Source organism: Motacilla alba, chromosome 2 (assembly GCF_015832195.1).
Source record: "Motacilla alba alba isolate MOTALB_02 chromosome 2, Motacilla_alba_V1.0_pri, whole genome shotgun sequence".
In the NCBI taxonomy this organism is placed as follows: domain Eukaryota; kingdom Metazoa; phylum Chordata; class Aves; order Passeriformes; family Motacillidae; genus Motacilla; species Motacilla alba.
In genome coordinates, this window is record NC_052017.1 from 2239060 (window position 1) to 2265740 (window position 26681).

Here is a 26681-nt window from a genome sequence, read left to right on the forward strand (position 1 = left end):
GCAGCACAGACAGTCTGAAATTCCCAGCAGCCAGGGTTCCGACAGGGGGTGAGGGCAGGAACAGGATCTAACACCTTCAGAGGCCTCACAGTCTACAGCAGGCCTGTATCAGGGATAAGTTATCATGATATAACTCCAAATAACAAAGCCTCTTGTCCTGGCAGGAGCTGCAGTGAGATTCACCAACAAGACCAAAGATGTAGAAAAAGTCTCCGCTCGGCTGCGGGAGGAAGCCAAACTCCAGGCTGAGCTTTCAGACACAGAGGCCACTGTGAAGTGGATGAAAGATGGGAAGGAGCTCAAGGCCAGTGAAAAATACGAGTTCCAAACTGTGGGGAAGAGGCGCATCCTGAAAATCCGCAGTGCTGCTGAGGAGGATGCTGGAGTCTATGAGTGTGTCTGTGAAGGGGATAAAATGGTTTATCAGCTCTCAGTGAAAGGTGAGTGACTGCCTGGGCTGCTCTGCACTCATGATGTTCCTGCCCTAAACCAGTGGAGCCATCAAGGCACAAAAAGGGAGACTCCAGAGGGAGTGCCCACCAACATCCAGCCTTGATAATGTGTCCCACAGCAGAACTGGGAGCAAATACAGCAACTGGCCAGGTGCTAAGAGCTGTGCTTTCACTCCAGCTGGCATCTTGATATTCCAGGGAGTTTGGTGTAATTTGGTGAGGGTGAGTGGTGGGTAGGGAAAAGTGCTCTTGAGATGAAGAAATCCAGCCCCAGGGGCAGGACATGACACAGGATCCCGTGTCTGTCCCACACTTGCTGTGTGATGTCAGACAAATCACTGAAGAGAGACTTCAGTTCTGAGTGTACAAGATCATCTTGGCGTTGTGGGATTTGGGTTTGTATTTTTAAAATTATTTGTTTGAGGATTTTTTTGGTTCTTTTCTGTCAATACTGTGGTGGATAAGAGAAAAGACCTTTCCAGGGCACGCTGGATGGCTTAACCCCTTCCTGTTTACAAGGTGTTCAGATGTGTAGAAAAAACAGCAAGGTGGCACTTTACTTTGATATTTCTGGAACCAGCACTGTTTTACAGCTGCCCTATTTTTTTGGCTGTTCTTTCTTTCACGGCAGTCTCTACCTTTACCCTGAAACCAACAGCATTAACCTCCTTCTCGCAAACCTTCCCATCTGTGCAAGATTTTATGAACTACAGCAAAGCTGTCTCTGCCTTGAAGGGGACCAGGTTTTGCTAAAACCCCCAGTCTATCCTCAGACTGTTCCTCACACGGATCATCAGATGTTTACTGAGGTTCAGAGCACAAAATCTTACTCCAGGCCAGTCCAGCCTGTTGTCAGACTGTCACCGAAAGTGAGGGGAAAGCAAAAACTCTCCAACAACATTTTTTAGTCTTAGAGAATCAAGGCATCACTTTATTTCTGGCCAGGATGTGCAACAGAAATAATTTCATCCACACATTGCCTGGGTTGTGCAGAGGAAATCATGCCATCACACATGATGTTTACTAGATTTTTCACTTTCTTATACAGTCAAAACCCAGAGAAATCAATTGGTTCAATGTTCATTGGTCCCAAATTCTGCAGTTCTTAGTATTTGGTTTCCTATTGGTTGTTGATCCCTTTGCCCTCAGTGCTAATTAGAATCTCATTATTTGTTCTGTTATTGATTTTTTCTGAGACCAGGTGTCTCTGACCATGCCAGGGGTGCTGTCCGGAGCTGATGTTCATTAATGGCTGTTATCTTTTTTATATCTCCTGTGCTACCCCCAGTCTGTTGAGGTGTTAAACTCATCAGGCCTCAAGTGGTGATACAGCTCTTTGAAAAGAAACTTCAGTTCCTTTCCCCTGGGCAAAGATGGACAAAATCCCTAACTGAAGTTATATAAAATTTTTAAACTTGGTATTGTTCCCAACAATTTTGGAGGGATTTCAGAACCCGTTTTTCTTTGAACTGGCAAGTTCACCCTGTAAAGCCGTTTGAGTTCCATGCTTTGTCCCACAGCTCACCCTTACCTTCCTCCCAGGCATGATCACAGTTCCTGCACGGAGTAAGTCTGAGGTGTTTCATCATCATGTTCTGCTGGCACTTCACCCTCCTTGGTCTCTGTAGAAACAACAAAGCCTGAGATGTAGTGGGGTTTTTATCATTTGACAACTTTTTTGGTCATTTCAAAGAGCAAATTTGAGAGAGCTGGGAAAAAAAAAAAAGACCAAATCTATATAGAGAGGAATTTCTGTCTACAACTGACACCTGCTCTTGATTTTGATTTTTTTTCCTCTCTTGCTCTGCCTCTTTAGCATCATTTTTCATGTTGACAGTTCTGCCCACATTTACTTGGATTACTTGATAAATGTTTCCATGTGGTTTTCACTGTGGTGTGCCTATCAAATGAGTGATCAATGTTATTATTTTCAAATCTGCGCTGACAAGCTGTGATTTAAATTCTGCTGTTTACAGCTTGATTCCTGGTGAATCACCTTTGCTACCTCTCATCCTTTTGGGGATGAGCCTCACAAATGCTGTATCAACATTTTACCTTCCATCATCACCACCTTTTATCAGCCACAGGGAATCATTTGAGGAGCAGGTCAGCTGTAAATGGCACGTGGGCATCACGTGGCTGCTGAGGGGCCACTGTGCCAAGCCATGGCCACTGTGTCACTGCCTGGGCCTCCTGCCCAAACCAGCCAGAAATGCTCTTGCCATTTGTCACTGCAGTCCCTGCACTGCCCTGAGCTCCACTGCCAGGCACCCTCTGACACATGACCTCCCGTGGTGACAAGGGACATCTGAGACATCTCCTTCAGGCTGCTCTGGTTGTATTTTTCACTCTGGTTTTCTGAGGGAGGGAAAGGTGAATGAATGAATTCATCTCCCTCTTTTTCCTCCCACAACCTTGAACCTGTGGACTGAATTTCAGTAGTGCTGGGGAAAGAATGTCTTAGCAGTGCCCTTCCCTTCCCTTCCCTTCCCTTCCCTTCCCTTCCCTTCCCTTCCCTTCCCTTCCCTTCCCTTCCCTTCCCTTCCCTTCCCTTCCCTTCCCTTCCCTTCCCTTCCCTTCCCTTCCCTTCCCTTCCCTTCCCTTCCCTTCCCTTCCCTTCCCTTCCCTCTGTGGTTTCAGTTTGGATATTGGTGTGGGTTTGAATCTTTTGCTTTGAGGCAATTGGTGACTCAATTATTTCATTCCACATTAATATGATGCCAGATTTATTGTTTCTTTTCTATGCTCCAGTTAATTTTCAGGAATAAATTTCTTTTCATTTTGGTCCTATGAGGTATCCATATGGGTTATTAATTTTATGTAATTTAATTTATCTAGGTTATATTTTAACCTCTTCTAGAATCAATTTACTTGCCGGGTGGTTACAATTTAATGATTGAATAACCTTCCTGGCTTTACCTCCAGTTTATTTCTTTCCTCACCTCTCTTAAAAATATTGTTTTAAAGCTCTGTTTCCTGGGGCTTCTTCTCCCTGACTCAGCCTCTTGTGCCATCTATGTGCTCTGATTTTTGGACATGGGATAATCAGGATTATAGTTGGAAATCCGTCTGCTTCTGCTTTGGAATCTAGTGATTAGCTCCATAATTAAATAAATAGATTTTGTCTTATGATACATGAATACCTAATGTAGATGTCAATGTACATTTTTACTGCTGTGCACAGAATTCTTTACCAGAGCTGTGTCCCTGTTTTGCTTCAGCACTTGCAAACTTTGTAAACAAAGAGAAAACTGGAGGGGTTGTCAAGGCCATTGCTGGGAAACAGGCTGAGCTGGTGTCTGAGACCTCTGAGGCCAACATCATGGTGAAGTGGTACAAAGATGGGAAGGAGATCACAGCCAGCAAGAAATTCACCGTGGAAGACAAAGGAAAACTGCACAAGCTTGTGGCTTCAGCTGTGACAAAAGAAGATGAAGGAACTTACACCTGCAAAATCGGGGATGACACCCTGACTTTTGATTTAAAAGTCTCAGGTAAGTTTGTACTGCAAGTGTGGGATCGCAGGATTTTGTTGTCCTACCTTAAAAATTGACAGATTTTTGGGCCAAGGTTGCACAATGCTTGGAGAGGTTCTGGACCCTTGCTCTGAGATTCTGACCCTTGTTGTGATCCTGGTACAAACCCAGAGTATGGGCAAATAAGATAACGATGCTATGATTTATTTGAGTCAGCTCAAGCTTTTTCTAGGGCTGGAGCACAACCCAAAAATGATGCTGGCAGCCACATCTGGCCTCTATTCTTTCAGCTCAGCCTGTGCATCCTCCTAGGACCACCTCAGTCAGGGGTTCAAAGCCTTGCTCTGGGAGCCGTGTGCCCTCCTTTGACAAGTTTAATTCCTGATTTTGAGAGTTAAACATCTCCTGCTGTTCCCAAAGGACGCTGTGGTCTCTCAGGGATCCCTCCCTATGGTGCTGTGACTCCATCAGCCCGTGTCACGTGCCCATCACACAAAGCACGTGGTTGTCAGGCCAAACCCAGAAGAGAAATGCTTGTCACCACTGCATTCCAGCCCAGGATGGAGCCAGAGTATAAAATGACACAAGAACTCACCAGTGAAATTCAATATCTGTAAAATTCAACTGATTCGAGTTGCATGCTTGTGGGAACTTTTCTCCTAAATGGGGTTTTGTGGCTCGTGCCTGGAGCCTAATTTTTAACCTGGTCCTAAACTTAAGATTGAGTCTTCTGAAAGCTTCTCCTGGCATGTCTGCAGTATAATTCAATTCAAGAGAAATCACAACTGAGTGCTTGTGACCTGTAACAGAATATCCAGGTTACTGTGATGCTGTCCACGAGCTAACTAAAGACTCAGCAAAGCTGATTAATTTGGGATAGCACTTGTCTGGAGGGATTGCTGCAGGATTTAGTGAGCTGGAGGGAGGGCTTCCAGTTTCCAGCTGGTGATGCTCATTCTGCATCTCACCTCCAGTTCTATTCTGTGAATCCAACATCATGCGATTTCTCTTGGAGCGTAATTCCCTGCCCCTGACTTTACCCATTGAAAAACTGGTCTGAAACCAGGCTCTGCCCAAACTGAACCCTCAAAAGGCACTTTGAGCAATCTGATTTATACTGTCTGATTAGAGCTGTCAAAGCTGTGTTTTAGAAGTGTTCTGGTTGAGCTTTTGTCTGAGCATCAGGTACAGAGGATTGCCTGAGCTTGGTGTAAACTTTTTGCTGGCCATGGGCAGGTTAGGTGAATCTCACCTGTAACTCCTATCACATGGCTGAGGCAAAGAAAACTGGTGTCTGCTAAATCCTAGGATCACAGAAAGGTTTGGGTTGGGAGCTTGAAGCTCATCCAGTTCCACCCCCTGCCATGGGCAGGGACACCTTCCACTGTTCCAGGTTGCTCCAAGCCCCATCCAGCCTGGCCTTGGGCACTGCCAGGGATCCAGGGGCAGCCACAGCTTCTCTGGGCACCCTGTGCCAGGGTCTCTCCACTCTCCCAGGGAAGAATTTATTCTTAATATTCCATCTAGCCCTGCCCTCTGGCAGTTTGAAGTTGTTATGATATGTTTTATCTCCACAAACTTTTTGGTGAGCAAGGATTGAGTTGCGACCTGGCGACAACACCTTAGCCAGGGCAGCCTCCTCCTTGTTTCATGTGTCACCATAAACATTTTCCAGTGTGCTGAGAAGCTGCACTGCACGCTCAGGGGGTGGTCTCAGGGCAGGGAATCAGTCTGGGTGGTCTCAGGGCAGGGAATCAGTCTCCCTTGAGCATAATGAGATACCCCAATAACCCTGAACAGCCGGATTCTGGAGGGACCATCCTCCTTAGGTCAGCTACTTGTTGAAGGATACGTCAGTCCCAATGAATGCAAGTTTTAATTAAATTCTTGCCTGGCACGGCAATTGTCCTTGGGGTACTCAGTGATGGAAAGCAACAGTTGCTGCTAAAGGAAATGCAATCCTGAGCTGGGGCTGGCTCCAAGTGACACCCCTCAGCCTGCTCTTCAGGCCAGGGCTGCCCTGGTGGAACAAAGGCTCTGAAATACCTGACATGCCCATCAGATATTGCCCCTCAGCTTAGGGACAGGGTGTGTTGAGGCGGTTTGCTCACATTTTACACCAAGGTCTCTGTCCTCCCTTGATTGCCTTCAAAGACAGGCAATCTTTGATTTTTACCTTTACAAAGAGTCTTAATTGATAAAAATGTGTTGTTGCTGCCCACATGACAAATACCCTGTGTTTGCACAGCCCATATCTGTGCTGCCAGCAGGGTTTGGGCTGAGCTATCCATGCAGGAACCTCCACTGAGCTGTGTGAGCAGTTCTGAGTTCTCTGCTGCGAAGATCAGTTTCAGCCAAAAGATAGGAGATTATTGACTCCTGTGTTCACAAAAGTGTGGAATGGTTTGGGTTAGAAAGGGCCTTCAAAACCATCTCCTTCCAACCCCCTGCCATGGGCAGGGATATCTTCCACTAGACCAGGTTGCTCAGAGTTTTTTCCTAATTTGGAGAATATTTTATCTATGAGATTATCCCATATGAGCCCTGGCCTGGAGAAGAATTAGTCCAGTAGGATTAGTATTATGGACAAGGAGCTGCAGGAATGGGCTCAGAAGCATTTAAAAAGGGCTCCTCATCACTTCTAACTAGTTTTTCTGAGACTTCCCAGGTCTTTTCAAAGCTGTTTCTGCCCTCAGACATCAACACATATCCCCCAGAGCTAGCTTGACTTCGGAATCAAGGAGTGGTAAATGAAGTGTGAGCAACTTGAGGGCGTCTCAGTTTGATTTGAAAGATCCAGGAGGATGTAGGGTAGATGAAGGGGATTTCAGAGTAATTGAGAGCAATTATCTGAAGATCAGAGGGGTTTGCACCATCTGTCAGAGAGGCATCAACTGTGTGTGATAATGGAATAAAGATCAATAGCCACTGTATCCTAACTTTGTGCAGATAAACCTGCACCGAGTCACAAATAATTTTCTCTTTTCCACTCCAGATGAAGCTGTTACTTTTGTCAACAAGCCCAAAACGACTCCAGAAGTGTCAGTCAGTCCTTCTGAGAGCCTGGAGCTGGTGTGTGAGGTGTCAGCTGCGGGCGGGGCCGTGGTGTGGAGGAAGGATCAGACTGAGCTGAAGCAGGACCAGAGGACAACAATCGTCTGCCAGGGGACACAACGCAAGCTCATCATCAAGAAGGTGACACAGCAAGACCAAGGCAGCTACACCTGTGAGACAAAGGACGACAGAACAACATTCCAAGTCAAAGTCAGAGGTGAGAAAATGCCAGGAATTCCAAAGGTAAAGGAGAATTCCATTTCGAGTGGTGCCTTGGGTCCAGAGGATCATCTCACAATCTCCCTGGGGTGAAAGATCTCAACCCAGATCTTCACCATTGTACTCAATTTTTTTTTTTGGCAGCTTTCATAACAATATTTTATACACATGGTGCTGCATCCATGACTGGTTGTGACCACAAAAAAAAAATTGTAGGAAAGGATGAAAATTCCTTCTCCTCTCACAATTAGCTGGGGTATCTGCTGAAAAACTCCATGGGAAAATAGTGTGAGGGATGGATAAAGGGGAAGGGGAAGGTGTTTTGAGGAGCTCTGATTAGCTCCCATCCCTTAAACATTGGATGGAGCTTGGAGCAACGTGGTCCAGTGGAACCTGCCCATGGCGAGGGGGTTGGATTGTGATCATCTTTAAGATCCCTCCCAACAAACCATTCCATTTCCATGATTAGATGGAAAACAGTAGAATTATCCCAAATAGGCAAAAAAAAGAGCAATGGTTCATGGACATGAGGTTACAGGTGCTGTTCCCTTCTGATTCACTGGAATCTTGGAGAGACATAGGGAGAGGAAAAGAAAGAAGAGGGAGGAGGGTTTAGGCAATGCAAGTTGGTGCTCCAAGTCCTACATTTAAATCTGTCCTAAAACTGTGAGTTTTTAACATTACCCCAGAATTCCCATCAAATTCCCATTCCTATTCACCTCTTAGCAAGACAGAGATGAAGGTGCTTTCTTGCACTAAGGGCCCATCATGATGTTAGCTGTTGGGGCAAGTACAGTGAAATAGGAGGAGCTTGATTAAACACCAGAGACGATGGCTGCAAGAAGCTGCGTGTGACTGCTGGGGTTTCCTTACAGAGCCAGAGGTTGTGTTTACAAACAAGGAGAAGGTGCAGAAAGAGGTGAAGGCTGCACTGTCAGAAAATGCCACGCTGAGCTGCGAGGTGGCCCAGGAGAAGACGGAGGTGAAGTGGTACAAGGATGGGAAACTCATCACCTCCAGCAAGAAGTTCAAGGTGGAGTCGGAGGGCAAATCGCGTCGTCTGGTGGTGGGTCAGGTGGAGAAGAAAGATGCAGGGGAGTACACCTGCGAGGCTGCTGGCCAAAAACTCACCTTCAGGATCAATGTCACAGGTGGGAGATTGTTTATTGTCATCACAGAAAGGTCTCTTATTACCAAAAAATGTACCATGCTTTGGGCGCCAGTTTCTGTGCAGCCTGAAACTGCTTTGAGTAGGGATGGAGATCAATCACTCATCCACTGCCACATGGATGCTGACAGCTGGACATTTTCATCCGTGGGGTGAATCCCCCTCAGTGCCCCTTGGTGTTTTCTGATTTCCCACTAATAGAATGACAGACAAGTTTCCATTCCGTTCCATTCCATTCCATGCCTTTCTAAGGATAAAGATAAGGTTCTCTCCCAGATAGGTAGGAAAAATAAGTCTGGAAGAAGTAGGAAAACAGGGTTCCGAGAATGAACAAGGCTTCCACAGTGGCAAATGAGATTTGGTCTTTATTTATCCATCACATTATGGAGCAAAGCAATGGGTTTCTTGTGGAGATGGGAAGAAGCTGAAATCCTGAGGGACGGGATCTTTTTTCTCAGGAATGGCTGATGTGTTGTCCTCAGGCATGACAAAGGCCCACATCCTATCTGAGCATTAAAAAATACCAGAGATGTGGAAGCTGTCATGTTTTTTATTTGGGTTTGATCACTTTGGACTGCATCAACTTGTGTGTGATTTTAAAGTTACTTCTCCCACTCCACAGAAGCAGAGGATGCATTTATCAACAAGGACAAAGTAAAGAAAGAGGTGAAGGCTGCACTGTCAGAAAATGCCACGCTGAGCTGTGAGGTGGCCCAGGAGAAGACGGAGGTGAAGTGGTACAAGGATGGGAAACTCATCACCTCCAGCAAGAAGCTCAAGGTGGAGTCGGAGGGCAAATCGCGTCGTCTGGTGGTGGGTCAGGTGGAGAAGAAAGATGCAGGGGAGTACACCTGCGAGGCTGCTGGCCAAAAACTCACCTTCAGGATCAATGTCACAGGTGACAAACAGATTTTGGGTTGCATTGCCTTGGCTTTTCTTTGTATCTGGGTGTTTTCCCCCATTTTCTCTGATGCTGATTAGAAAAGCTGTTAAAGGACTTTCTGATGCTGGTCTGAGCTGCTGTTTCAGTGAGGTTTTGAAGGACTGAGCAGATCTGGAGTTGACCTGTTCATATCCTGATGTCACCTCCTCCCCTCCCTCTATATCTCCTTCAGCTGAGGAAGTGAACAAGATTTCTCAGTATATTCAAATATATTTCTCAATAGCAGGCACTGTGTCCCAAAATCTCTCCCAGTTTTGTGACCAGTACTGTTTTTCCTCCTCCTGTTACAGCATTCTTCCGTGACAATCACTGTTTTCCTTCCTCTTTTTTTGCAAGTGGTAGGATAAGAGTGAATGGTCTCAAGTTCCACCAGAGGTTTAGGTTTGATATTAGAAAAATGTTCTTAACCAAAAAAGTTGTCAGCCGCTGGAACAGGCTCCCCAGGAAAATGGTGGAGTCCCTATCCCTGGAAGGGTTTAAAAGCTGTGTGGATGTGGCGCTTGGGGACCTGGCAGTGCTGAGGGAGCAGCTGGACTCAATGATCTTCCAAGTTTTTTTCCAGCTTAAATGATTCTGTGATTTCTTTGGTCTCACTATATTTTAGAAGATATCTGGTGAATTTTATCTCAGGCTCCAGGCAGCTCTGGACACCAGGTACATTCTGAGTGATCATTTCTTAATTTGATGTTAAGAAAGGTTTTGTATATTTTAATATTTATAGCACTCCACCATCTTTACAGCCAAATCCCTCTTTTTTAGTATTAAAATTCTTGTCTCGTATGCAGAGGTGATCAGAACAGGGAAGCAATTTTAACCTCTGTTTTCTTATAGCACCAAACAGAGGTTTGGCATTTTATCAGCAGTGTAGAGGAACAACTGTGTTGGGAATCTATTAACTCCACTCTGTGTGAGGTACCCAGGCTGTGAGCTGGGGCATCTTTTTCATTCTTTGTGTAGCTCATTCTTTAGCTGAAGGAGCTGCCAGGGTGATGGTATCCCAAAGGGATACCATTTTCCAGGGAAAAAGAAGCCATTTCCCCAGGGTTTGTGTATCAGATTAAAGGTGATGTTCGGGGCTCTAAGGACTGGCAGGCCCCTCGTTGCTGGCAGCTTTAGTTTTGGAGAAATCCAGCCAAGTTTGCAAATTTCAAGCTTGGCACCACACTGTCTGCCAGGATGAGTGGCCACAAACAGAGGCCATTTTCCATGGGAAACAGAAGTCATTTCCCCAGGGTTTGTGTATCAGAGTAAAGGTGGCCTTTGGGGCTCTGAGGACTTGCAGGGTCCTAGTGGAGGATAGGTAAGGAAGGAAGGATAATTAAGTATAGATTTGAGAGGTGTCTTCCAGAGAAAATTCAATATGGACGTTGATAGACCATTATAAAAGCACAGAGTAATTTGAGGTGGGAGGGACCTTAAAGATCACCTCCCTGCCATGGGCAGGGACACCTCCCACCGTCCCAGGTTGCTTCAAGCCCCATCCAACCTGGCCTGGAACACTTCCAGGGATGGGGCAGCCCCAGCTTCTCCAGGCAAAATTCCAAATTTGGTTACAAACCAATTTCATTGTTTGCTGCTGACAGTGCTTGATGCATTACTGCAGAGGTGTAGTCAGAAAACAGAAATGTAATGTTTTACGCATGAACTTCTCTCTCTGAGGGAGCTGTCTGCCTCAGAAAGGTTTCCAGCTCTCTTTCCAGCGAGGTGACCTCACGGTGGCACAGGGTAACGTGACCCCTTGCCCTGTGCCACCAGCCTGCCTTAGCTACCGTTGCTGTATTGCTCATGGGAACAGCTGTAACACGACGTGCAAGCCCAGCTCTGGCTGGAAAATGATCCAGTGTGAAAGTCAGGAGGGATTATGCGTACTCGGAGTGGTTGGCTCTTCTGCAGCAGAAATCCTTCTCTTACTGGTTTGTCCCAAAGTGCAGCGGATTTCTGGGTCTTAATTTATCCTGGTGCCATTGCACTTGGAAAGCTTTTCAGGGTTCCTGTACTCCAGGGCTCCACTGGAGGCACAAAGCCTTCCCTGTTTAAGGACAGGTTGAAGGTTAGGTGCTCAGTGTTGGGTTTTGGGATGGCACTGTAATTTTTGGGTTAATATAAAAAAAAAAATAAATCAGCTGCTGCACACCTTGGGACTGAGTTGGACACATAGAAAAAGAACTGATTCTGAAATATCAGTATTTCAGGATTCAGGGTATGCAGGGGAAATCATATTTTAAATCAGTGAAAGTTTCGTATCCTGAAAATATTTTTCCTCATTTCCACTGACCAGTTTCTTTTAAGGTTGGAAATATCTTCATGGAATAGTTGTTAAAATAAGTTTCTAAAAGAAATTATTAGCTGGTGTAAATCACTTTGGAAGCTGATTAAAAGTTTTAATCACACTTCCTATCAGTATAAAAATGGTTTATGTGAAAGGTCAAGAATGTAAAGGACAAGTGAGATGAGTCTGGAATATTCCTGCTCTGCTAACCTGGCATTTCAAATACAGCCCTCATTGACACAGACTTGTTTTATAACCTATTGAATGCACTCTGCATATTCCCACTCAGAGTTGTGGATGGGAGTTTAAATATTAATATTTTTGCAATCAGTTTTGAATGCAAAGCTTGGTGTGTGCTTGAGCCCTTTCAGATGTCAAAATGCTGCTGACGTGTCCCTTTGGGGAGCTTTGCATCAGCCAGCACAGACCATGTGCCTTCTAAATGACAACAGCATCTCCTCACACCCCTTCTGCAGCCAATATAAACAGAGGAGCTCAAATTCAGAGCCCCTAAGCTGGATTCCTGCTCCATGTTGCTGCCTGCAGGACTTCTCTCTTTCTGTGGACTGTGCAGTATCCATAGCAAGGCTGTGATGTGGCCCAGGACCACACGTGTGGGATTTTTGCAGGCAATCCCGACAAGGGAAGATATGAGAATCTTGACTCCTTATTTCAGAAGGCTGATTTATGATTTTATGATATGTGTTATATTAAAAATGCTGTACTAAAACTATACAAAAAGAATAGAGAGAAAGGATTCATCAGAAGGCTGGAAAGGGAGAGAATGGAATGATAACAAAAGCTCGTGACTGCTCAGAGCCTCGACACAGCTGGACTGAGGATTGGTCATCAAGTAGAAACAACTCACATGGACCAATCAAAGATGCACGGATAATTGTTGTTTTTCTTTTCCTCTGAGGCTTCTCAGCTTTTCAGGAGAAAAAATCCTGCCAAAGGGAGATTTTCATAAAATATCATGGTGACATCACACGTGGTGCCACTGTCAGCAGTGGAGGAACTTGACCTGAGCTTACCCCCTCTCCTCACCCTCCCAGGCAGCTGCTGCTGCTCAGAGCACAGATGTGATGGAGACATGAGAAAGTCATCCAGGAGGAGCCAAGGATGGCCCCAGGAGGCTGCAGGGGGTGACTGGGGAGAGGAAGGCAGCAGCACAGGGGATGGAAGTGGCTCAGCATCACCAAGAGCCTCCCAGGTGACACAATCACTGAGGTTGGGAAAGCCCTCCCAGACCATCCCGCACCAGCTGTGCCCTACCTTGTCCCCAGCCCAGAGCACTTAGTGCCATGCCCTGGTGTTCCTTGGACACTTCCAGGGATGAATACTCCAAACCTCCCTGGGCAGCTCCTTCCTGTGCCTGACCACCTTTCCATGGAGAAATTCCTCCTGATGCTCAACCTGAGCCTCCCAAGGCTTGAGGCCATTTCTTCGCATCCTTTCTCTTGTTCTCTGACTTACCATGGCTGCACCCTCCTGTCAGGAGGCCAGTTTGCTGGAAAATCACAGAATTTTTAGGAAATAAAAATACACTTCAAATTTTTTCTGCTAGTTTTATGTGTAATGTTCATTGAGTGCTTTTTCATATTGAGGACTATGTCTTTGTCCTGTCTTTGGGATTGGGTTACAAGGTATTTTGAGCAACACCCAATTTTGATCTAAAATATCTGGTAAAATCCTCTAGATAATGTGGTAGTGGAGGTGGCAACTCACCATTGTGCTGTATTTGGCTCGTTCCAAATGTGGGGAGTAGAAATATCATCAAGACACAAGAGAGAATTTTATCTTTATATTCATTCATTTTTATATTAATTGTAAGAAATTTACAAATGGGGTGGTTGAGCTGTTCATGAGGACAAGTGAGAGGGGGATGATAATTAGATGGGCTGTATTTTGAGGGTACATTGCTTTATTTATATGATAAATAGAACTGCAAAGCTGGGTTGCTTACAAGAATTTAATACTGAATTATTTATGTTGGAAAAGACCTTTAAGATCATCATGCCCAATGGTGAAACCAGCACTGCCAAGTCCAAGATCCTGCAGAGCATCTACACCTTGTACAAGTAAGAAAAGATATTTACACCTTATATATTTTCCCTGTTGTGTTTCCCTATTTCAGAGGCAGAGGATGCCTTTGTCCACAAGGAGAAGGTGCAGAAAGAGGTGAAGGCTGCACTGTCAGAAAATGCCACGCTGAGCTGTGAGGTGGCCCAGGAGAAGACGGAGGTGAAGTGGTACAAGGATGGGAAACTCATCACCTCCAGCAAGAAGTTCAAGGTGGAGTCGGAGGGCAAATCGCGTCGTCTGGTGGTGGGTCAGGTGGAGAAGAAAGATGCAGGGGAGTACACCTGCGAGGCTGCTGGCCAAAAACTCACCTTCAGGATTGATGTCAAAGGTGAGAGAATGTGCTGCATCCCTTTTGTACCCTCTGAAAAATTGAAGGAGGGGAAGGTTATACGGCTTGTCAAACTCCATCTCAACAGGCAGTGACCGAGCCAGCACTTAACTGGTGTTGGTTTACTCGTGAAATTGTGTTCATGCTGTTAGATCTGTCATGGTTTCTTAGAAACTGAGCATGCAGCAGATTTCTGTAGCTCCAGAATCAGGTCACGGTGAAGATCACTGGGGAATTTCCCTGGGAATCTTGGGGAGATGCACTGATGGCAAACTGAGAATGCAGTAATTAGTGAAGTAATCAAAGGGCACAGCAAATCTGAGCACAGGCATTCTCTTGTGAAAGCTCCTTTCTGAAATATAGTTTATTATAGAGGAAACGGTTATGTTATGGCCTCTGTCAACTGGATGGAAATGCCTGAACTGTTCTCAGAAGCAGGAAATGAGGAAACCAGCTCTTTTCACCTTGATACTCAAGACAGCTTTTCATCTTGACATCCTTCAGCTGGAGCCTGATGACGTTAAAGCAAATTGAAGAGTTCACACATTAGATTTATTTTTTGACCAGGGCACGGTGCAAATACAATGGAGGCTAGCTAGTATTGATTTATTACAGAAAAATAATTTGGGGATGACACATCTTGAGAACAGTTGGGAAATAAAGATACAGACACAGAATAGGTTCACAAAGTTTGTTTTCCCAACACTATCTTTGTTTTGCTGGCAAACTCTTGGGTTGGTTGGGAAATTTAGTGCTTGTCCTCTTACAGCAAACCTAATTCTGAGAGACCTCATCCACCTTAGTGCTGCTGGATTTTGAGATATGTTACTTTCTTCAGATTTTGAAGAAAGGTAGTGGTGGAAATTAATTTTGAGGCTGTGTCTTGGACTATCAGAGAATGACTCTTTCACTGGCACTTGATGTAATTAAAATGTTAAAAATTCAGTAGGTGCTGGCAGCAGGGAATGTGAATGGGAAATTAATTTCAGCACCACAAGTGAAAAGGTGATGTGTGCATTTGGGAAGGGATCTGTGAATTTTCAAAATCTGCCCTTGTATGCTCAATTGCAGAGGCAGAAGATGCCTTTGTCCACAAGGAGAAGGTGCAGAAAGAGGTGAAGGCTGCACTGTCAGAAAATGCCACGCTGAGCTGCGAGGTGGCCCAGGAGAAGACGGAGGTGAAGTGGTACAAGGATGGGAAACTCATCACCTCCAGCAAGAAGTTCAAGGTGGAGTCGGAGGGCAAATCGCGTCGTCTGGTGGTGGGTCAGGTGGAGAAGAAAGATGCAGGGGAGTACACCTGCGAGGCTGCTGGCCAAAAACTCACCTTCAGGATCAATGTCACAGGTGGGAGAAGATTCTTTGGCCCATCAGTCTTATTTCTAGAGTCTGTAGAAAAATTAACATTATTTTATAAGTCTTCTTCATGTTACGCTTCAGATTTTTGGAGTACATCGTTGGCATGGCCTAGGATGGGTACAAATACAAGTTTTCTTCATATATTCTTTGTAAATAATTTAAAATCCTTAAAACAGGCAGCTGAATCCCTAGAAAATTCTGGAAGCTACACACCACTGGAGGGAAAGGGCTGTCAAAAAGAAAGTGCTGATTGTGCATCTCCTTCCTTCTGTCTTGGTACAATGAGAACAAATCTGCACCACAGCTCGTTCTCAGTGCAGGGTCATGGTGGAGAGCCTGCCCAATGTCCACACTCCTTTTCTTTCCCTGGGAAGTGCTCATTTCATCCTGAGGGGAACCATGGAAGTAGGGTTTGATATATATTAAGGTCTTTCAGGCGTCAAGAAAATGGCAAGTAAGCAAAGAAGGTGTCATGGAGACTCGTTCCAGTTATATTTCCCTACTGGTGCTGTAGAGAGGTAGAATAGATTCAGCTTCCCAGCTCCCTTACAACTTCCCAATCCAATTCCAAGTGGTGTGGCTGATGTGTCTCCGGAGGACAAGGGGATTTCACCATTTGGATGAGCTGAGCTTTTCCAAAGGTTGCACTGAGAGCAAATAACAGGGTCCTGGATGTGTCATTGCTGGTCTAGCACCTTTCTCACCTCACACAATGATCTAAGAAGAAGCAGAAGCAGCTGCTGAGAATCAAAGAAATCGATTTTATGGGACTATAATGCAGCACAGAACAGCTCCTTCCTCTGAAAATTTTATTGTTTGCAATTAACTTCAACCAAAACATGTCCTGCCTTGACTGGGTCCTGCCAGACAATGTTCTCATGAACCACATAGAGATTACTGCTTTCAAAAAACCCAAAACAGGCAAAAAACCACTTCAAGGTCCTTTGCATGTTCTTCTGATAGACTTAGATATGGACTGTCATGTCAGAGGGGTTTTTCCCAGTGTTATCTGTAAGCCACAATAAGGGGATTGAGCAAAATCACATTTCAGAGAAAGTCTGGATTTCTCTCTCTTTGCAGAGCCAGAGGTTGTGTTTACAAACAAGGAGAAGGTGCAGAAAGAGGTGAAGGCTGCACTGTCAGAAAATGCCACGCTGAGCTGCGAGGTGGCCCAGGAGAAGACGGAGGTGAAGTGGTACAAGGATGGGAAACTCATCACCTCCAGCAAGAAGCTGAAGGTGGAGTCGGAGGGCAAATCGCGTCGTCTGGTGGTGGGTCAGGTGGAGAAGAAAGATGCAGGGGAGTACACCTGCGAGGCTGCTGGCCAAAAACTCACCTTCAGGATTGATGTCACAGGTAGGAGAAGATTCTTTGTGAGAATTCAGAAGAGGCCAATACATCAATAATTGAAGTAACTGCTCCGCCATGACTCAGTTGCAATACTCTGGGTTTTGTTGCAGCCTGCAGGGTTCACCTGATTTTCTTTGCTTGGTTGCCTGGATTTGTGGAAATGGGAATATTTGGGTTTAGCATGGTAGAAGCTCTGTCTCATTCTCAACAGGTTTAATAGCAGTTAGAAATACAACAGAAGTAATTAATGTTCAGATCCCTTCCTGCAATCCCAAAGTGTGATTCTTGTACATTGAACTTCTTGAAAACAAAGAACCATTACAGAATCCCTTCCTTGTTATTCTTGCAATTCCATTTTGGAAGACTTAGAGTCTGGAATATGTTTTGTCATTTGCAGTATCAGCAGCAGATTGCAAACAGCACTTTTTTTTCTTTTTTTTTGCTGTTGTGTTATTAAGATCTCAGTTTTTTGAGATGTCTTACTATTCCTGCCAGGTGCTAAATGAATGCCCTTTGCTGTGAAATATTCCAAGAAATTGCTTTATTGTGTCTGAGATCTTAAGTAAAAGGAATTTGGGAGTTTATAGTGGTATGCAGGACAGATGTTCTTTGGGAAAGTTTGAATGAAGTATATTTTTACCTGGTGACTTGCAACTGTGGGGTTGATGTCAAGGCTCCTCTTGGTCCTTTCTGATCCTAGGCACTTATTTCCCAATTTTTCAAGTGGCAACTCCATCCCACAGAAGGGTAGGCACTGCTCAGTGATAGCAATTGGTTTTGGCAAGTGGCAACCTAAATGTTTTACAGAAATCTGTAAAATTAATCTAATTTAAACCCGTCAACAATTATTTCTTTCCTTTTCTGTGCTCAGAGCCCAAACCTGCATTTATAAACCAGGAAAAGGTCCAGAGGGAGGTGAAGGCTGTCCTGACAGAAAGTGCCACCCTCATGTGCGAGGTAGCACAGGATGCAACTGAAGTGAAGTGGTACAAGGATGGAAAACTGCTCGTTTCCTCTCGGAAATTCAAAATAGAGACCTTGGGCAAATCCCGGCGCCTGGTGGTGGAGCAGCTGGAGAAGAAGGATGCTGGGGAATACATCTGTGAGGCTGCAGGCCAGAAGCTGACCTTCAAACTGGAACCAACTGGTGAGTGCTCACTTTGTGGTGGGAAGAACCAGTCCCTGCGGCTTAGAGGAAAACGGGATATTCCCGACACAGCAGCCTTGGCGCAGCCACTGTCTCCCCTGGAGAAACACCAGTGAGCTACATGACACATTAATTCTTAATCCAGCTGCGTAGAAGTGGGAAACTTGAACTTTTTTGGGGGGGTCTGGAAATGCTACATGGCTTTTTGCTTATCTCCTTCACGCACCATATGACCCAACTTCTTTCAGTGCTGGGGAGTTGGAAGTAGACGTGGGAAGTTTGCAGAGCAGCAGTGGAGCTATGGGGAAAAGTGACTCAGAAAACCTGGTCTGCTGCTCGTGTGTGCCCCAAAAATGCCTGTTTTGTGGCAAAAGGTTGTACAAGATGGAAAGGAGGCTGAGAAGAAGGGACTGGGATCACAGAATAGTTTGGGTTGGAAGGAGCCTTAAAGGCTGAGTTCCAGCCCTCCTGCCAGTGGAGCAAATAGAAAACAGGCCATAAATCCAGCCCATTATTGTCTCTTCTTAATTTTATCCTAGATACAAAAAAGGGGAAGGGAAAGAATTATATAGGTAATTTTACTTCTAAGAAACAAGCCTTTTATGGGCAGCAGATAAAATAAAAATATTTGCATTTTCTTTCCTCTGCTCGTTTTCTAAACAAAAGCTCTGGGGTGTCTGAGAGACCATTTTCTTTGTTCCTGCTCAGGAGAAGATAATACCAGCCACAAATATTGAGCCATATTCTCTGAATTATTACAGGTTATGGATGCGCTGGTGGTGTGAGTCCTGAAGAGAGAGCAATATAAAACTGCTTTGTTTTATGCTTTTTTTTTAAACGGCTTTTAAAAAAAAAAAAAAACAAAAAACTGCTCAAGGATTTGAGCATGAAGTTGTTGATTTTCCTGGTTTATTATCTTTTCTAGAACCAGAGGCTAAATTTGAAAAGAAAGTTGTCCAGAAAGAGCCTCTCATTGTCCAAGAACATGAAAGCATCACACTGACAACCTCAGTCACACCCGAAACCGCTGCAGTGAGGTGGTTCAAGGATGGCACAGAAATCAAGGCGAGCAAGAAATGTGTGATCAAAAGTGAGGGGGCATCCAGGACGCTGACAGTGAACGCAGCTGAGAGCACAGACTCTGCCCTCTACACCTGCCAGACAAAGGACGACAAGCAGGAATTCAGAGTCCAAGTGAAAGGTGAGCAGTGCCCAGGTCACGGCCCAGCCCAGCACTGCACTTCCCTCATGGTGGGATGGAGGTGAAATCCAAACTCTTCTGGAAACTGTTCCAACCTCCAGGCTTGTTGCATCTTCTCTGCATGCCCCACCATGGGCTAACAAAGTTCTCCAGCTTCCAAAAACATGTCCCAAAATGTCCAAAAATTCAAATAAAATTCAAATAAAATTCAAATAAATTTCAAATAAATTTCCAGGTTTAGTCTTTTGCTGGCCAATTTGGAAGCCTATGATGGGTACTTCTGATGTTTGCTCCTCTCCTGTTCCTGTATCTTCCTGTAGAATGACAAGGATCTGAAAATACTATGTCAAAGGAATCTGCCTAAATTTCCACGTTTCTGGTTAGATTTTGTCTCCCCAATACTTAAGGCTACTATATTTGTGTATGTATTTATTCCCACAGTTGGGCAGAACCAGTTTCTCAGAACAGGTTTCTTCTCTTTTCCTCCCTCACACTTCTCCCTTCTCCTGGATCTCAGAAATCCCGGTGAAGTTTGCCAAGAAGCTGGAGGCTGTGAAAGCTGAGATTGGTGGCAGCGTGTCCCTGACCTGTGAGCTGAGCCACGCCAAGGGGAAGGTGACATGGAGCAGGAATGGTGTGGAGATCAAGGCCAGCAAGCGTTTCCAGATCCGTGAGGAGGGAATCAAACGAACCCTGACGATAACGGGGATCCGGGCTGAGGACGAGGGAGAATATTCCTGCGAGTCCAGGGATGACAAGAGCAGCATCACCATCGTCCCCAAACGTATGTCTCTAATGGTGACAGTGTGGAGGGGTCCCTGGGTTTTGTCCTCAGCTGTCAGAACCCTGCAAAGCTGAATTTTTTCATGTGTCTGGGGGGGACTCCTGTGTTGAGAACAAAATACAGAACTCACCTCTCAGTGTCAGTGGAACCTCTATTTGTGAAAGACATGGTGGTGAGACCTGGCTGAGGTCTCTTCATATTGACCTTCATATTGCATTTGAGGCTGGAGTTCATTTTCCCAAATAAAAGATGGGATTTTTCCCCCCTCTTTTTCTGCTTCTCTTTGTACACAAAATTTACTCGGCCATGGGAAATATGATGATCCACTTTTGTGATCACTTAGTATATTTACTGAGTATTTATTATTGTATTTACTGAGTTTCCTGTATTTATTGGAGTACAGTCTTATGTTGTACTCAAATTCCTGCTTCCAAGAAAGTGATTGGAAGCTTTTGGCTGTTTGGAGGTACTCATGCCACGCCTGAAGGACGTGCTCCTGAATGTTTTACCTCTATCCATCAGCTCCCAGAGTGGTGAAATTCGTCACAAGCCTCAACAGTGTGGTGTCTGAGGAAGGAAAAGAGGCTGTGTTCAAGTGCACCGTCTCCCCCAGTGATGCCGTGGTCACCTGGCTCAGGAATGGTGCCAAGATTGAAGCCAGCAAGAAATACGTGATCTCTCAGAAGGACACCAACCACAGCCTCACCATCACTGACCTGACACTGGAAGATGCAGCTGAAATCACTGCCAACGCTGAGGGCGTGGAAAGCTCAGCCAACCTCAGAGTCAGAGGTAAGAGGTGTCAGTGCCCCTTTGACTGGCTGGAAATGTCACCCTGCCCATGACACGGGCTTGGAATTAGATGGTCTTTAAGGTCCTTTCCAACCCAAGCCATTCTATGATGGCGATTCTATGATGATGTTTCATGTGGCTTTCCCTCTCATTAATTATGTTAGCAGCAGGGAATTTCTGCTTTAGCCTCATCAAATAGGAGTGCCCAGAATGCTTTGGGTTTGGAGGTCCATGAACCACTGGTTTACATTTCTTTCAAAGCCTGTTTTCTGGATCTTCTACATTCCTACTAATATTTCCTCTCTTGCAGAGGCCTCAATCTCCTTCAAGAAGAAGCTGGAGCCCAAAACAGTTGAAGAGAGGGAGACTGTGACCCTGGAGGTAGAGCTGACCAAGCCTGCAGAGGTGAAGTGGATGAGGAACAGCATTGTACTGAAGCCCAGTGACAAAATAGAGATCAAAGCTGAGGGAACCAAGCACACCTTGGTGGTCAAGGACATCTCCTTTGCAGACAGAGGCTTCTACTGCTGCGAGAGCCCCGACGACAAGACCCAAGCCAAGATCAATGTGGAAAGTGAGTTCAGTGACCCTCAGTTCTATAAATACCCCAGGCAGGGTTTGGAGGTGGATTCTGGTGCCTGCATTATCATGGGGACACAGGGACAAAGCCATGGGCTTGGCCACCAGTCAAATGACCCAGAGGAGGTGAAAGCTAAGCCATGAACAGAAATGTCTGACTGGTTCCTGTTGCCTTCATCTCATCCCACCAGCTTTGACCTTTAAACTGCTTGAAAGGTTCTTCTCTTTCCTCTCTTTTTCACTCTCTGATACGCTCTGTGTTTTTCCTTGGTATGATTTTTTTACCAAAAATCCCTCTTCAGCCATCCATTGCCCTGATTTTTCTCTGCAAACCACCTCATTCAGAATGTCTCTTTATATTCAGTCAAGGTCTAAAAAACTACAAAAGCAAATCTTCTCTCTGAGAGTGCTTCACCCTTGTAAAAGAATGGTGCCTCATCCATAGCCCTGTACTTCTGTCCCTTTCCTACTTTTTTTTTCATAATAATTGTCATAGGATATTTGAAATCAGGATTTAAATGCTCAAGGGCTGTCTAATTTTGTGCATAAAGTCCTTGCCACCAACTGGTGCTGGGCTGGTTCTAAATAATAGGTGAGGAAGGACTTGAAAACAATCTTTTGGGTGTTTGATGTCTTACAAAGTGGAAGGGAGCAATCTCCATGATGCCAGGAAATAATGGACTTCAGGTGCAGTGAGAAAGATCTAGGTTATATTCTGGCAATGCCTTTTAATGGTCAGATGACTGAATGAGTTGTCTGGAGAGGTCTTGGAGGCTTCATTGTGTTTTTGGGGTTTTTTTAATTGGCAACTTAATTACTTTTAGTGGTGATACAACACTAAATCTATTTTACTGGATGATAGGGCATGGATGTCTTGTCACAGGAAGGGGTAATATCCACCCAAACCATGGATGCTTTGGCCATCAACCTGTAAGGTCTCAGCACCTTTTGCACCAGTCATGGATTTTTTTTTTCCTTTTAGTATGGCTTTTTCCTCCCATCCTTGTTTTATCCCAATTGAAGAGCTGCACAGTATTGCCATAAACTTATCTGTCTTTCTTTTACTAAAATCTGATTGACCTCAATAGAAAAGGGGCCAGTGGTGTTTTCTGTGATATTTGGTTGACCTGTTTGCCTCATGAAAGCATCCATTTAAAAAATAGCAGCTATGTTAGCAGTGTGGTCATGGACAGGTTTATTTCCTGTAAAAGTGGTTGTTTAATTGGCACCAGCTAATTGGTAGGTACATGAGCAGTGGGGAAATAATCCGTTTTGGAAGTCCTCAGGCTGTTTCACAGGTGTGAGATCTCCAACTTCTCCACGTTGTTTTCCAGTGAGGCAGATCAAGCTGGTGAAAGGCCTTCAGCCCCTGGAGGTGGCTGAGAAAGGGACTGTCACCTTTGAGGTGGAGGTGTCCCACGAGGACGTGGAGGGGACCTGGCAGAAGGATGGTGTTCGTCTGAAACCTGCTCCCAACGTCAGCTTCGGTGTCCTGGGCAAGAAACACTCGCTGACTCTCTCCTCGGTGGCTCTGGAAGATGCAGGGCTCATCTCCTTCAAAGCAGAGGGCATTAACTCATCAGGGAGGCTCACTGTGAAAGGTACATGGGCACAGAATGCTCCAGCCCTGCTTGGGGTGGATGTAATTGTCTTCTCCTGGCCTGGAGAGCAAACTTAAGACAGCAAAAAAAATTCCTGGCCACTGCTAGGGATGTAAAGCAGAGTAACGTTTCCTTCTGATGCCAACAGGGTCATTGTGGCATCACTGTCCACAGAACAATGACAACGTGGGAGGGAATGATAAAGTGCCCAAACCAATAAGAATTTTATTTATCATGAAAACCTACCCATCAGTGCTTGTGTGTCCCATTCCCCATTTGTCTTTCTTTCCCAGAACTCCCTGTGAGGATCAGCAAACCTTTGGCAGATGTCAGTGTAACTCAGAAGCTCAAGGCCACATTCGAGTGTGAGCTGTCCAAACCCAATGCCAATGTGAAGTGGTTCAAGGTACAGCACCTAATGGATTGTGATATTTTAATTTCTGACTTCTCTGGAAGGGAATGGGAGCCTCTAATTCTACTTCCAGGGAACATGAGCCTGAGCCTTTGCAGTAAAGCTCTTAGCATTGCTCTGTTGTCCTTATGTTCATTTACTCTCTCAATTTACCACTCTCAGGTTTTTATTTACTGTTTTTATAAATTGGATTGAAAGTTAAACTTTTCTATTCTCGCACAGAATGTGAGCACTGCTGTTACAGATTTGCAGTCTTGTGCTTCACTCCACACCAAGCAGTATTCACCCAGGATTTACAGCCTTTTTGGGAAATGGGATATAAAGGGAAGCCTCAATTTCCTTTGTCAGTGACAATCAGCACTGGCATTTCATGTACTTCCCTTGGGGCTCGGCTGATACTTGCCTTGATTTGGGGTAGCAGCAGTTCTTCAAGGTGAAATTTGGGCTGGGTCATCTCATTTCCTGCCATGAGCAGGGACACCTTCAACCAGATCAGGTTGCTCAGAGCCCTCTTCAACCTACTCTTGAATGTTTCCAGGGATGGGGCATCCAGCACCTCTCTGGGCTACCTGTGCCGGTGTTTGGCCACCCACATTGTGAAAAGCTTCTTCCTTATTTCCAGTCTAAATTTGACCCTCTTTTAATTTAAAACCATTTAGGTCTGAAGGGACTCACTGCCAACCCTGCATGGTGCTTCAAGCCTTCAAAAAAGGTGTTGGAGATCATCCAGGATTTCTGTGTGTTCTCCAGATGTTCCAACTTCCTGAAATCTTTGTCCTGTGATGAATATTCAATACATGTTCCCTTAAACACAGATTCCCATTCAGCCCAACGAAAAGGATGAAATAAGCACAGATCTGAGTGTCTGTTTTGCTCACTGCAGATGTACAGGAGTTGAGGGTGATCTGCTTTGACCTTTTCCCCTTCTAGGATGGGAAGGAGATCCGGCAAAGTACAAACATTGGGATTATCTCCCAAGGAAATAAGAGAAGCCTCATTATTCACAAGTGTGAATATGAAGACCAGGGAACCTATACATGTCAAGCAGATGAAGACAAGACATCAGCTACTCTAAAGGTTCATGGTATGTCTGGCTGAAGTAGGAAAATACATTTACTGTAGGATTTTTGGCTATACAGCAAGAAATTCTTTGTGGAGTGTTTATTTTTCACAATTGCTCATTTTGGTTAAGTTTCTCTTCCTGGTGAGAAAATGCTGGCAAAGCTGTCCTGTGCTTGCGCTGTCCTTGCAGTATTTTTGGAAGAGGTCCTAACTCAGTTTTCCATTTCTCATAAGTGATTTCTATTCTCTGGAATCTGAATGGTGTTTTTGGAATGGCACATCAGGAAATACTGGACAGCCTGGCCCAAAGCAGGGATTCAGTGGCTGGTGCTGGTGTGGTTTGGTGGCACCGTTGTCACGGGGGGACTTTGCCTGAACAGGGACTGGACAAGCCTTGGGTATGAGCTGAAGAAGTGCCATGAATTTTAGGTTGTAAATGCAAAGGAAAGGGTGGCTATTTCTGCCTGCACCTCTCCTTTCTGCTTGAGGCAGTTTTTCCACCTGAGTGTTGCACTGAGCAACTGATGAAGCACCAGGTGTGTTTTGTCACTAGGCTCTGAAGCACCTGAGATAAGTTCTGAGATAAAGGCAAGTTACTCAACAGACAACTCTGCTGTGCCCTGGCAGATGTTATTTTTCTAAGAGGGGCATCTGAAAAACAGATCAGTTCTGTCTTAGTGAAAGACAGAGCATCTTTCTCATTGCTTACTGGATGCTGTCCTCATGTGGCCGCTTGGGTTCTGCAGTGTCTTCATGAACATCTGCCCCATGGCTCTGGTGGACTCCCCTTTTCTCCCTGGTTTTGGGGTTGGGATTGGTTGTTCACATTTCAGCTCTGCTCCTGAGGCTGTTCCAAGGTGTATCAAGGCTTTCTCTGTCAAAAAGGAAGGGCTGCAGTAGCTCAGATAAATGGATCAGATCTGACAAAAGGAGTGCCAAGGTGCAGAATTAAAGAGGATAATACTCAGTTGAGGAGACTCTGAAAAAAGATATCTCTTATCTAAAACAGAGGAGAGCAGGCAGAGAAGCATGAATGAGGCAGTTAATAATGACCTAGGATTGTAGACTTGTGTTTAGTTTTTCTTGGTGAATTTCCTTTCATTAGTATGTGTATTTCTTTCATTAATACCTGCATGAAGTTCCAGCATCCATAAAATCCTCTTACAATAAGCTTCAGCCATAAAAAGTATTCACTGTGTTGAAGAGAAAAACTACTCAGGAAGAAAGGCTGGTCCAGAATAAAACAAAATCCCCCTTTTTTCCATGTAACTGTGCAGAAAGTAAACACACCATACTCACTTATGGAGAAACCCCCAAATAAATATTTGTCTTTATGACTTCACAGCCCGAGATATCAAGATTGTAAAACCACTGGAAGATGTGGAAGTGAACGAATACGAGAGTGCATCTTTCATCTGTGAGATCTCACACGACGAGGTCGAAACCCAGTGGTACAAAAATGACAACAAGCTGAAGACTTCCGACAACATCAAAATGCGGCAGGATGGTAGGAGGAAAACAAAAATGGGGATTTTGTTCTGGAATGGTGTGGAAACCCAGGGCACTGGGAATATTTCTCTGTCTGCTCTGGGGTGCCCTGACCCCCAGGGCAGCACTGACTCTGACCCTCATCCATGGAGAAAGTTTCCCAGACTTCAAGATAGACTGGAACCCACAAAAGTGTGAAATAGATTATAGAGAGCAGTGTAGGTGAATCACTGGGTGAGAAATTTAACTTTTTGGGATTTTTAGTATGTTGTGGATGAAAGCAAGATGGAGGGCACAGGGTGTCCTCCTGGGTTTCTTCTTCATGCTTCTTCTTCCTTCTTCTCCATGGGTTTGGGTGGCATTTTGTAATGGGGCAGAAAAGTCCACATTGCTCTGTGGGATCAGTTCTTGGGTTAAAAGGGAAAATAATCAGGTGTCAGTTCTTAATTGGACAGTTTAGTCTGAAAAGCCCTTAGAACAAGAGATTGTTGGCCATTTTGTGCCTTCTCATGAAAAGCTGCTGAACTCACAGCAGTGAGACTGTTTTACTGATAAGAAATAATCAACACCTGAGTCCCAAAATGAACTGCTGTCTCAAGTGCCTTCAATCCAGACCCAGAGAAACCCACAACTGGAACCACCACAGAATGAGGGTGGGTTGGAGGAGGGGCTGGCATGGGAGACTAGAAACTGGGGTTTTGCTCTGGGATATCTGAGCTGTACTGTTTGTCTGTTCTCAGGAAAGACCTATTCCCTGACGTACGCACGTGTCCAGGTCGAGGATGCAGCTGAGATCAAATTCGTAGCAGAAAAGGCGGAATCTCATGCTCAGCTGACTGTAAAAGGTAATTCTGCTGTTCATGCCAGCACTGCTTCTGCTCTCTCACATTACAACCCTATTCACTTCCCTCA

General features: G+C 45.0%; 1 protein-coding gene across 1 annotated transcript in view; it reads left to right on the plus strand.

Moving 5' to 3' along the window:
• The window catches only part of OBSCN (obscurin, cytoskeletal calmodulin and titin-interacting RhoGEF), a 185675-nt gene that overhangs the window by 25194 nt on the left and 133800 nt on the right, over positions 1–26681 (plus strand). The window contains exons 7-24 of the mRNA XM_038129840.1: positions 165–440; positions 3674–3946; positions 6924–7199; positions 8077–8352; positions 8992–9267; positions 13719–13994; positions 15066–15341; positions 16434–16709; positions 17575–17850; positions 18776–19051; positions 19569–19835; positions 20358–20627; positions 20938–21201; positions 22541–22807; positions 23101–23213; positions 24150–24303; positions 25627–25788; positions 26510–26614. Of these exons, the coding sequence (XP_037985768.1) occupies positions 165–440; positions 3674–3946; positions 6924–7199; positions 8077–8352; positions 8992–9267; positions 13719–13994; positions 15066–15341; positions 16434–16709; positions 17575–17850; positions 18776–19051; positions 19569–19835; positions 20358–20627; positions 20938–21201; positions 22541–22807; positions 23101–23213; positions 24150–24303; positions 25627–25788; positions 26510–26614 (4359 nt within the window). The remainder of the gene's footprint in view (positions 1–164; positions 441–3673; positions 3947–6923; positions 7200–8076; positions 8353–8991; positions 9268–13718; positions 13995–15065; positions 15342–16433; positions 16710–17574; positions 17851–18775; positions 19052–19568; positions 19836–20357; positions 20628–20937; positions 21202–22540; positions 22808–23100; positions 23214–24149; positions 24304–25626; positions 25789–26509; positions 26615–26681) is intronic.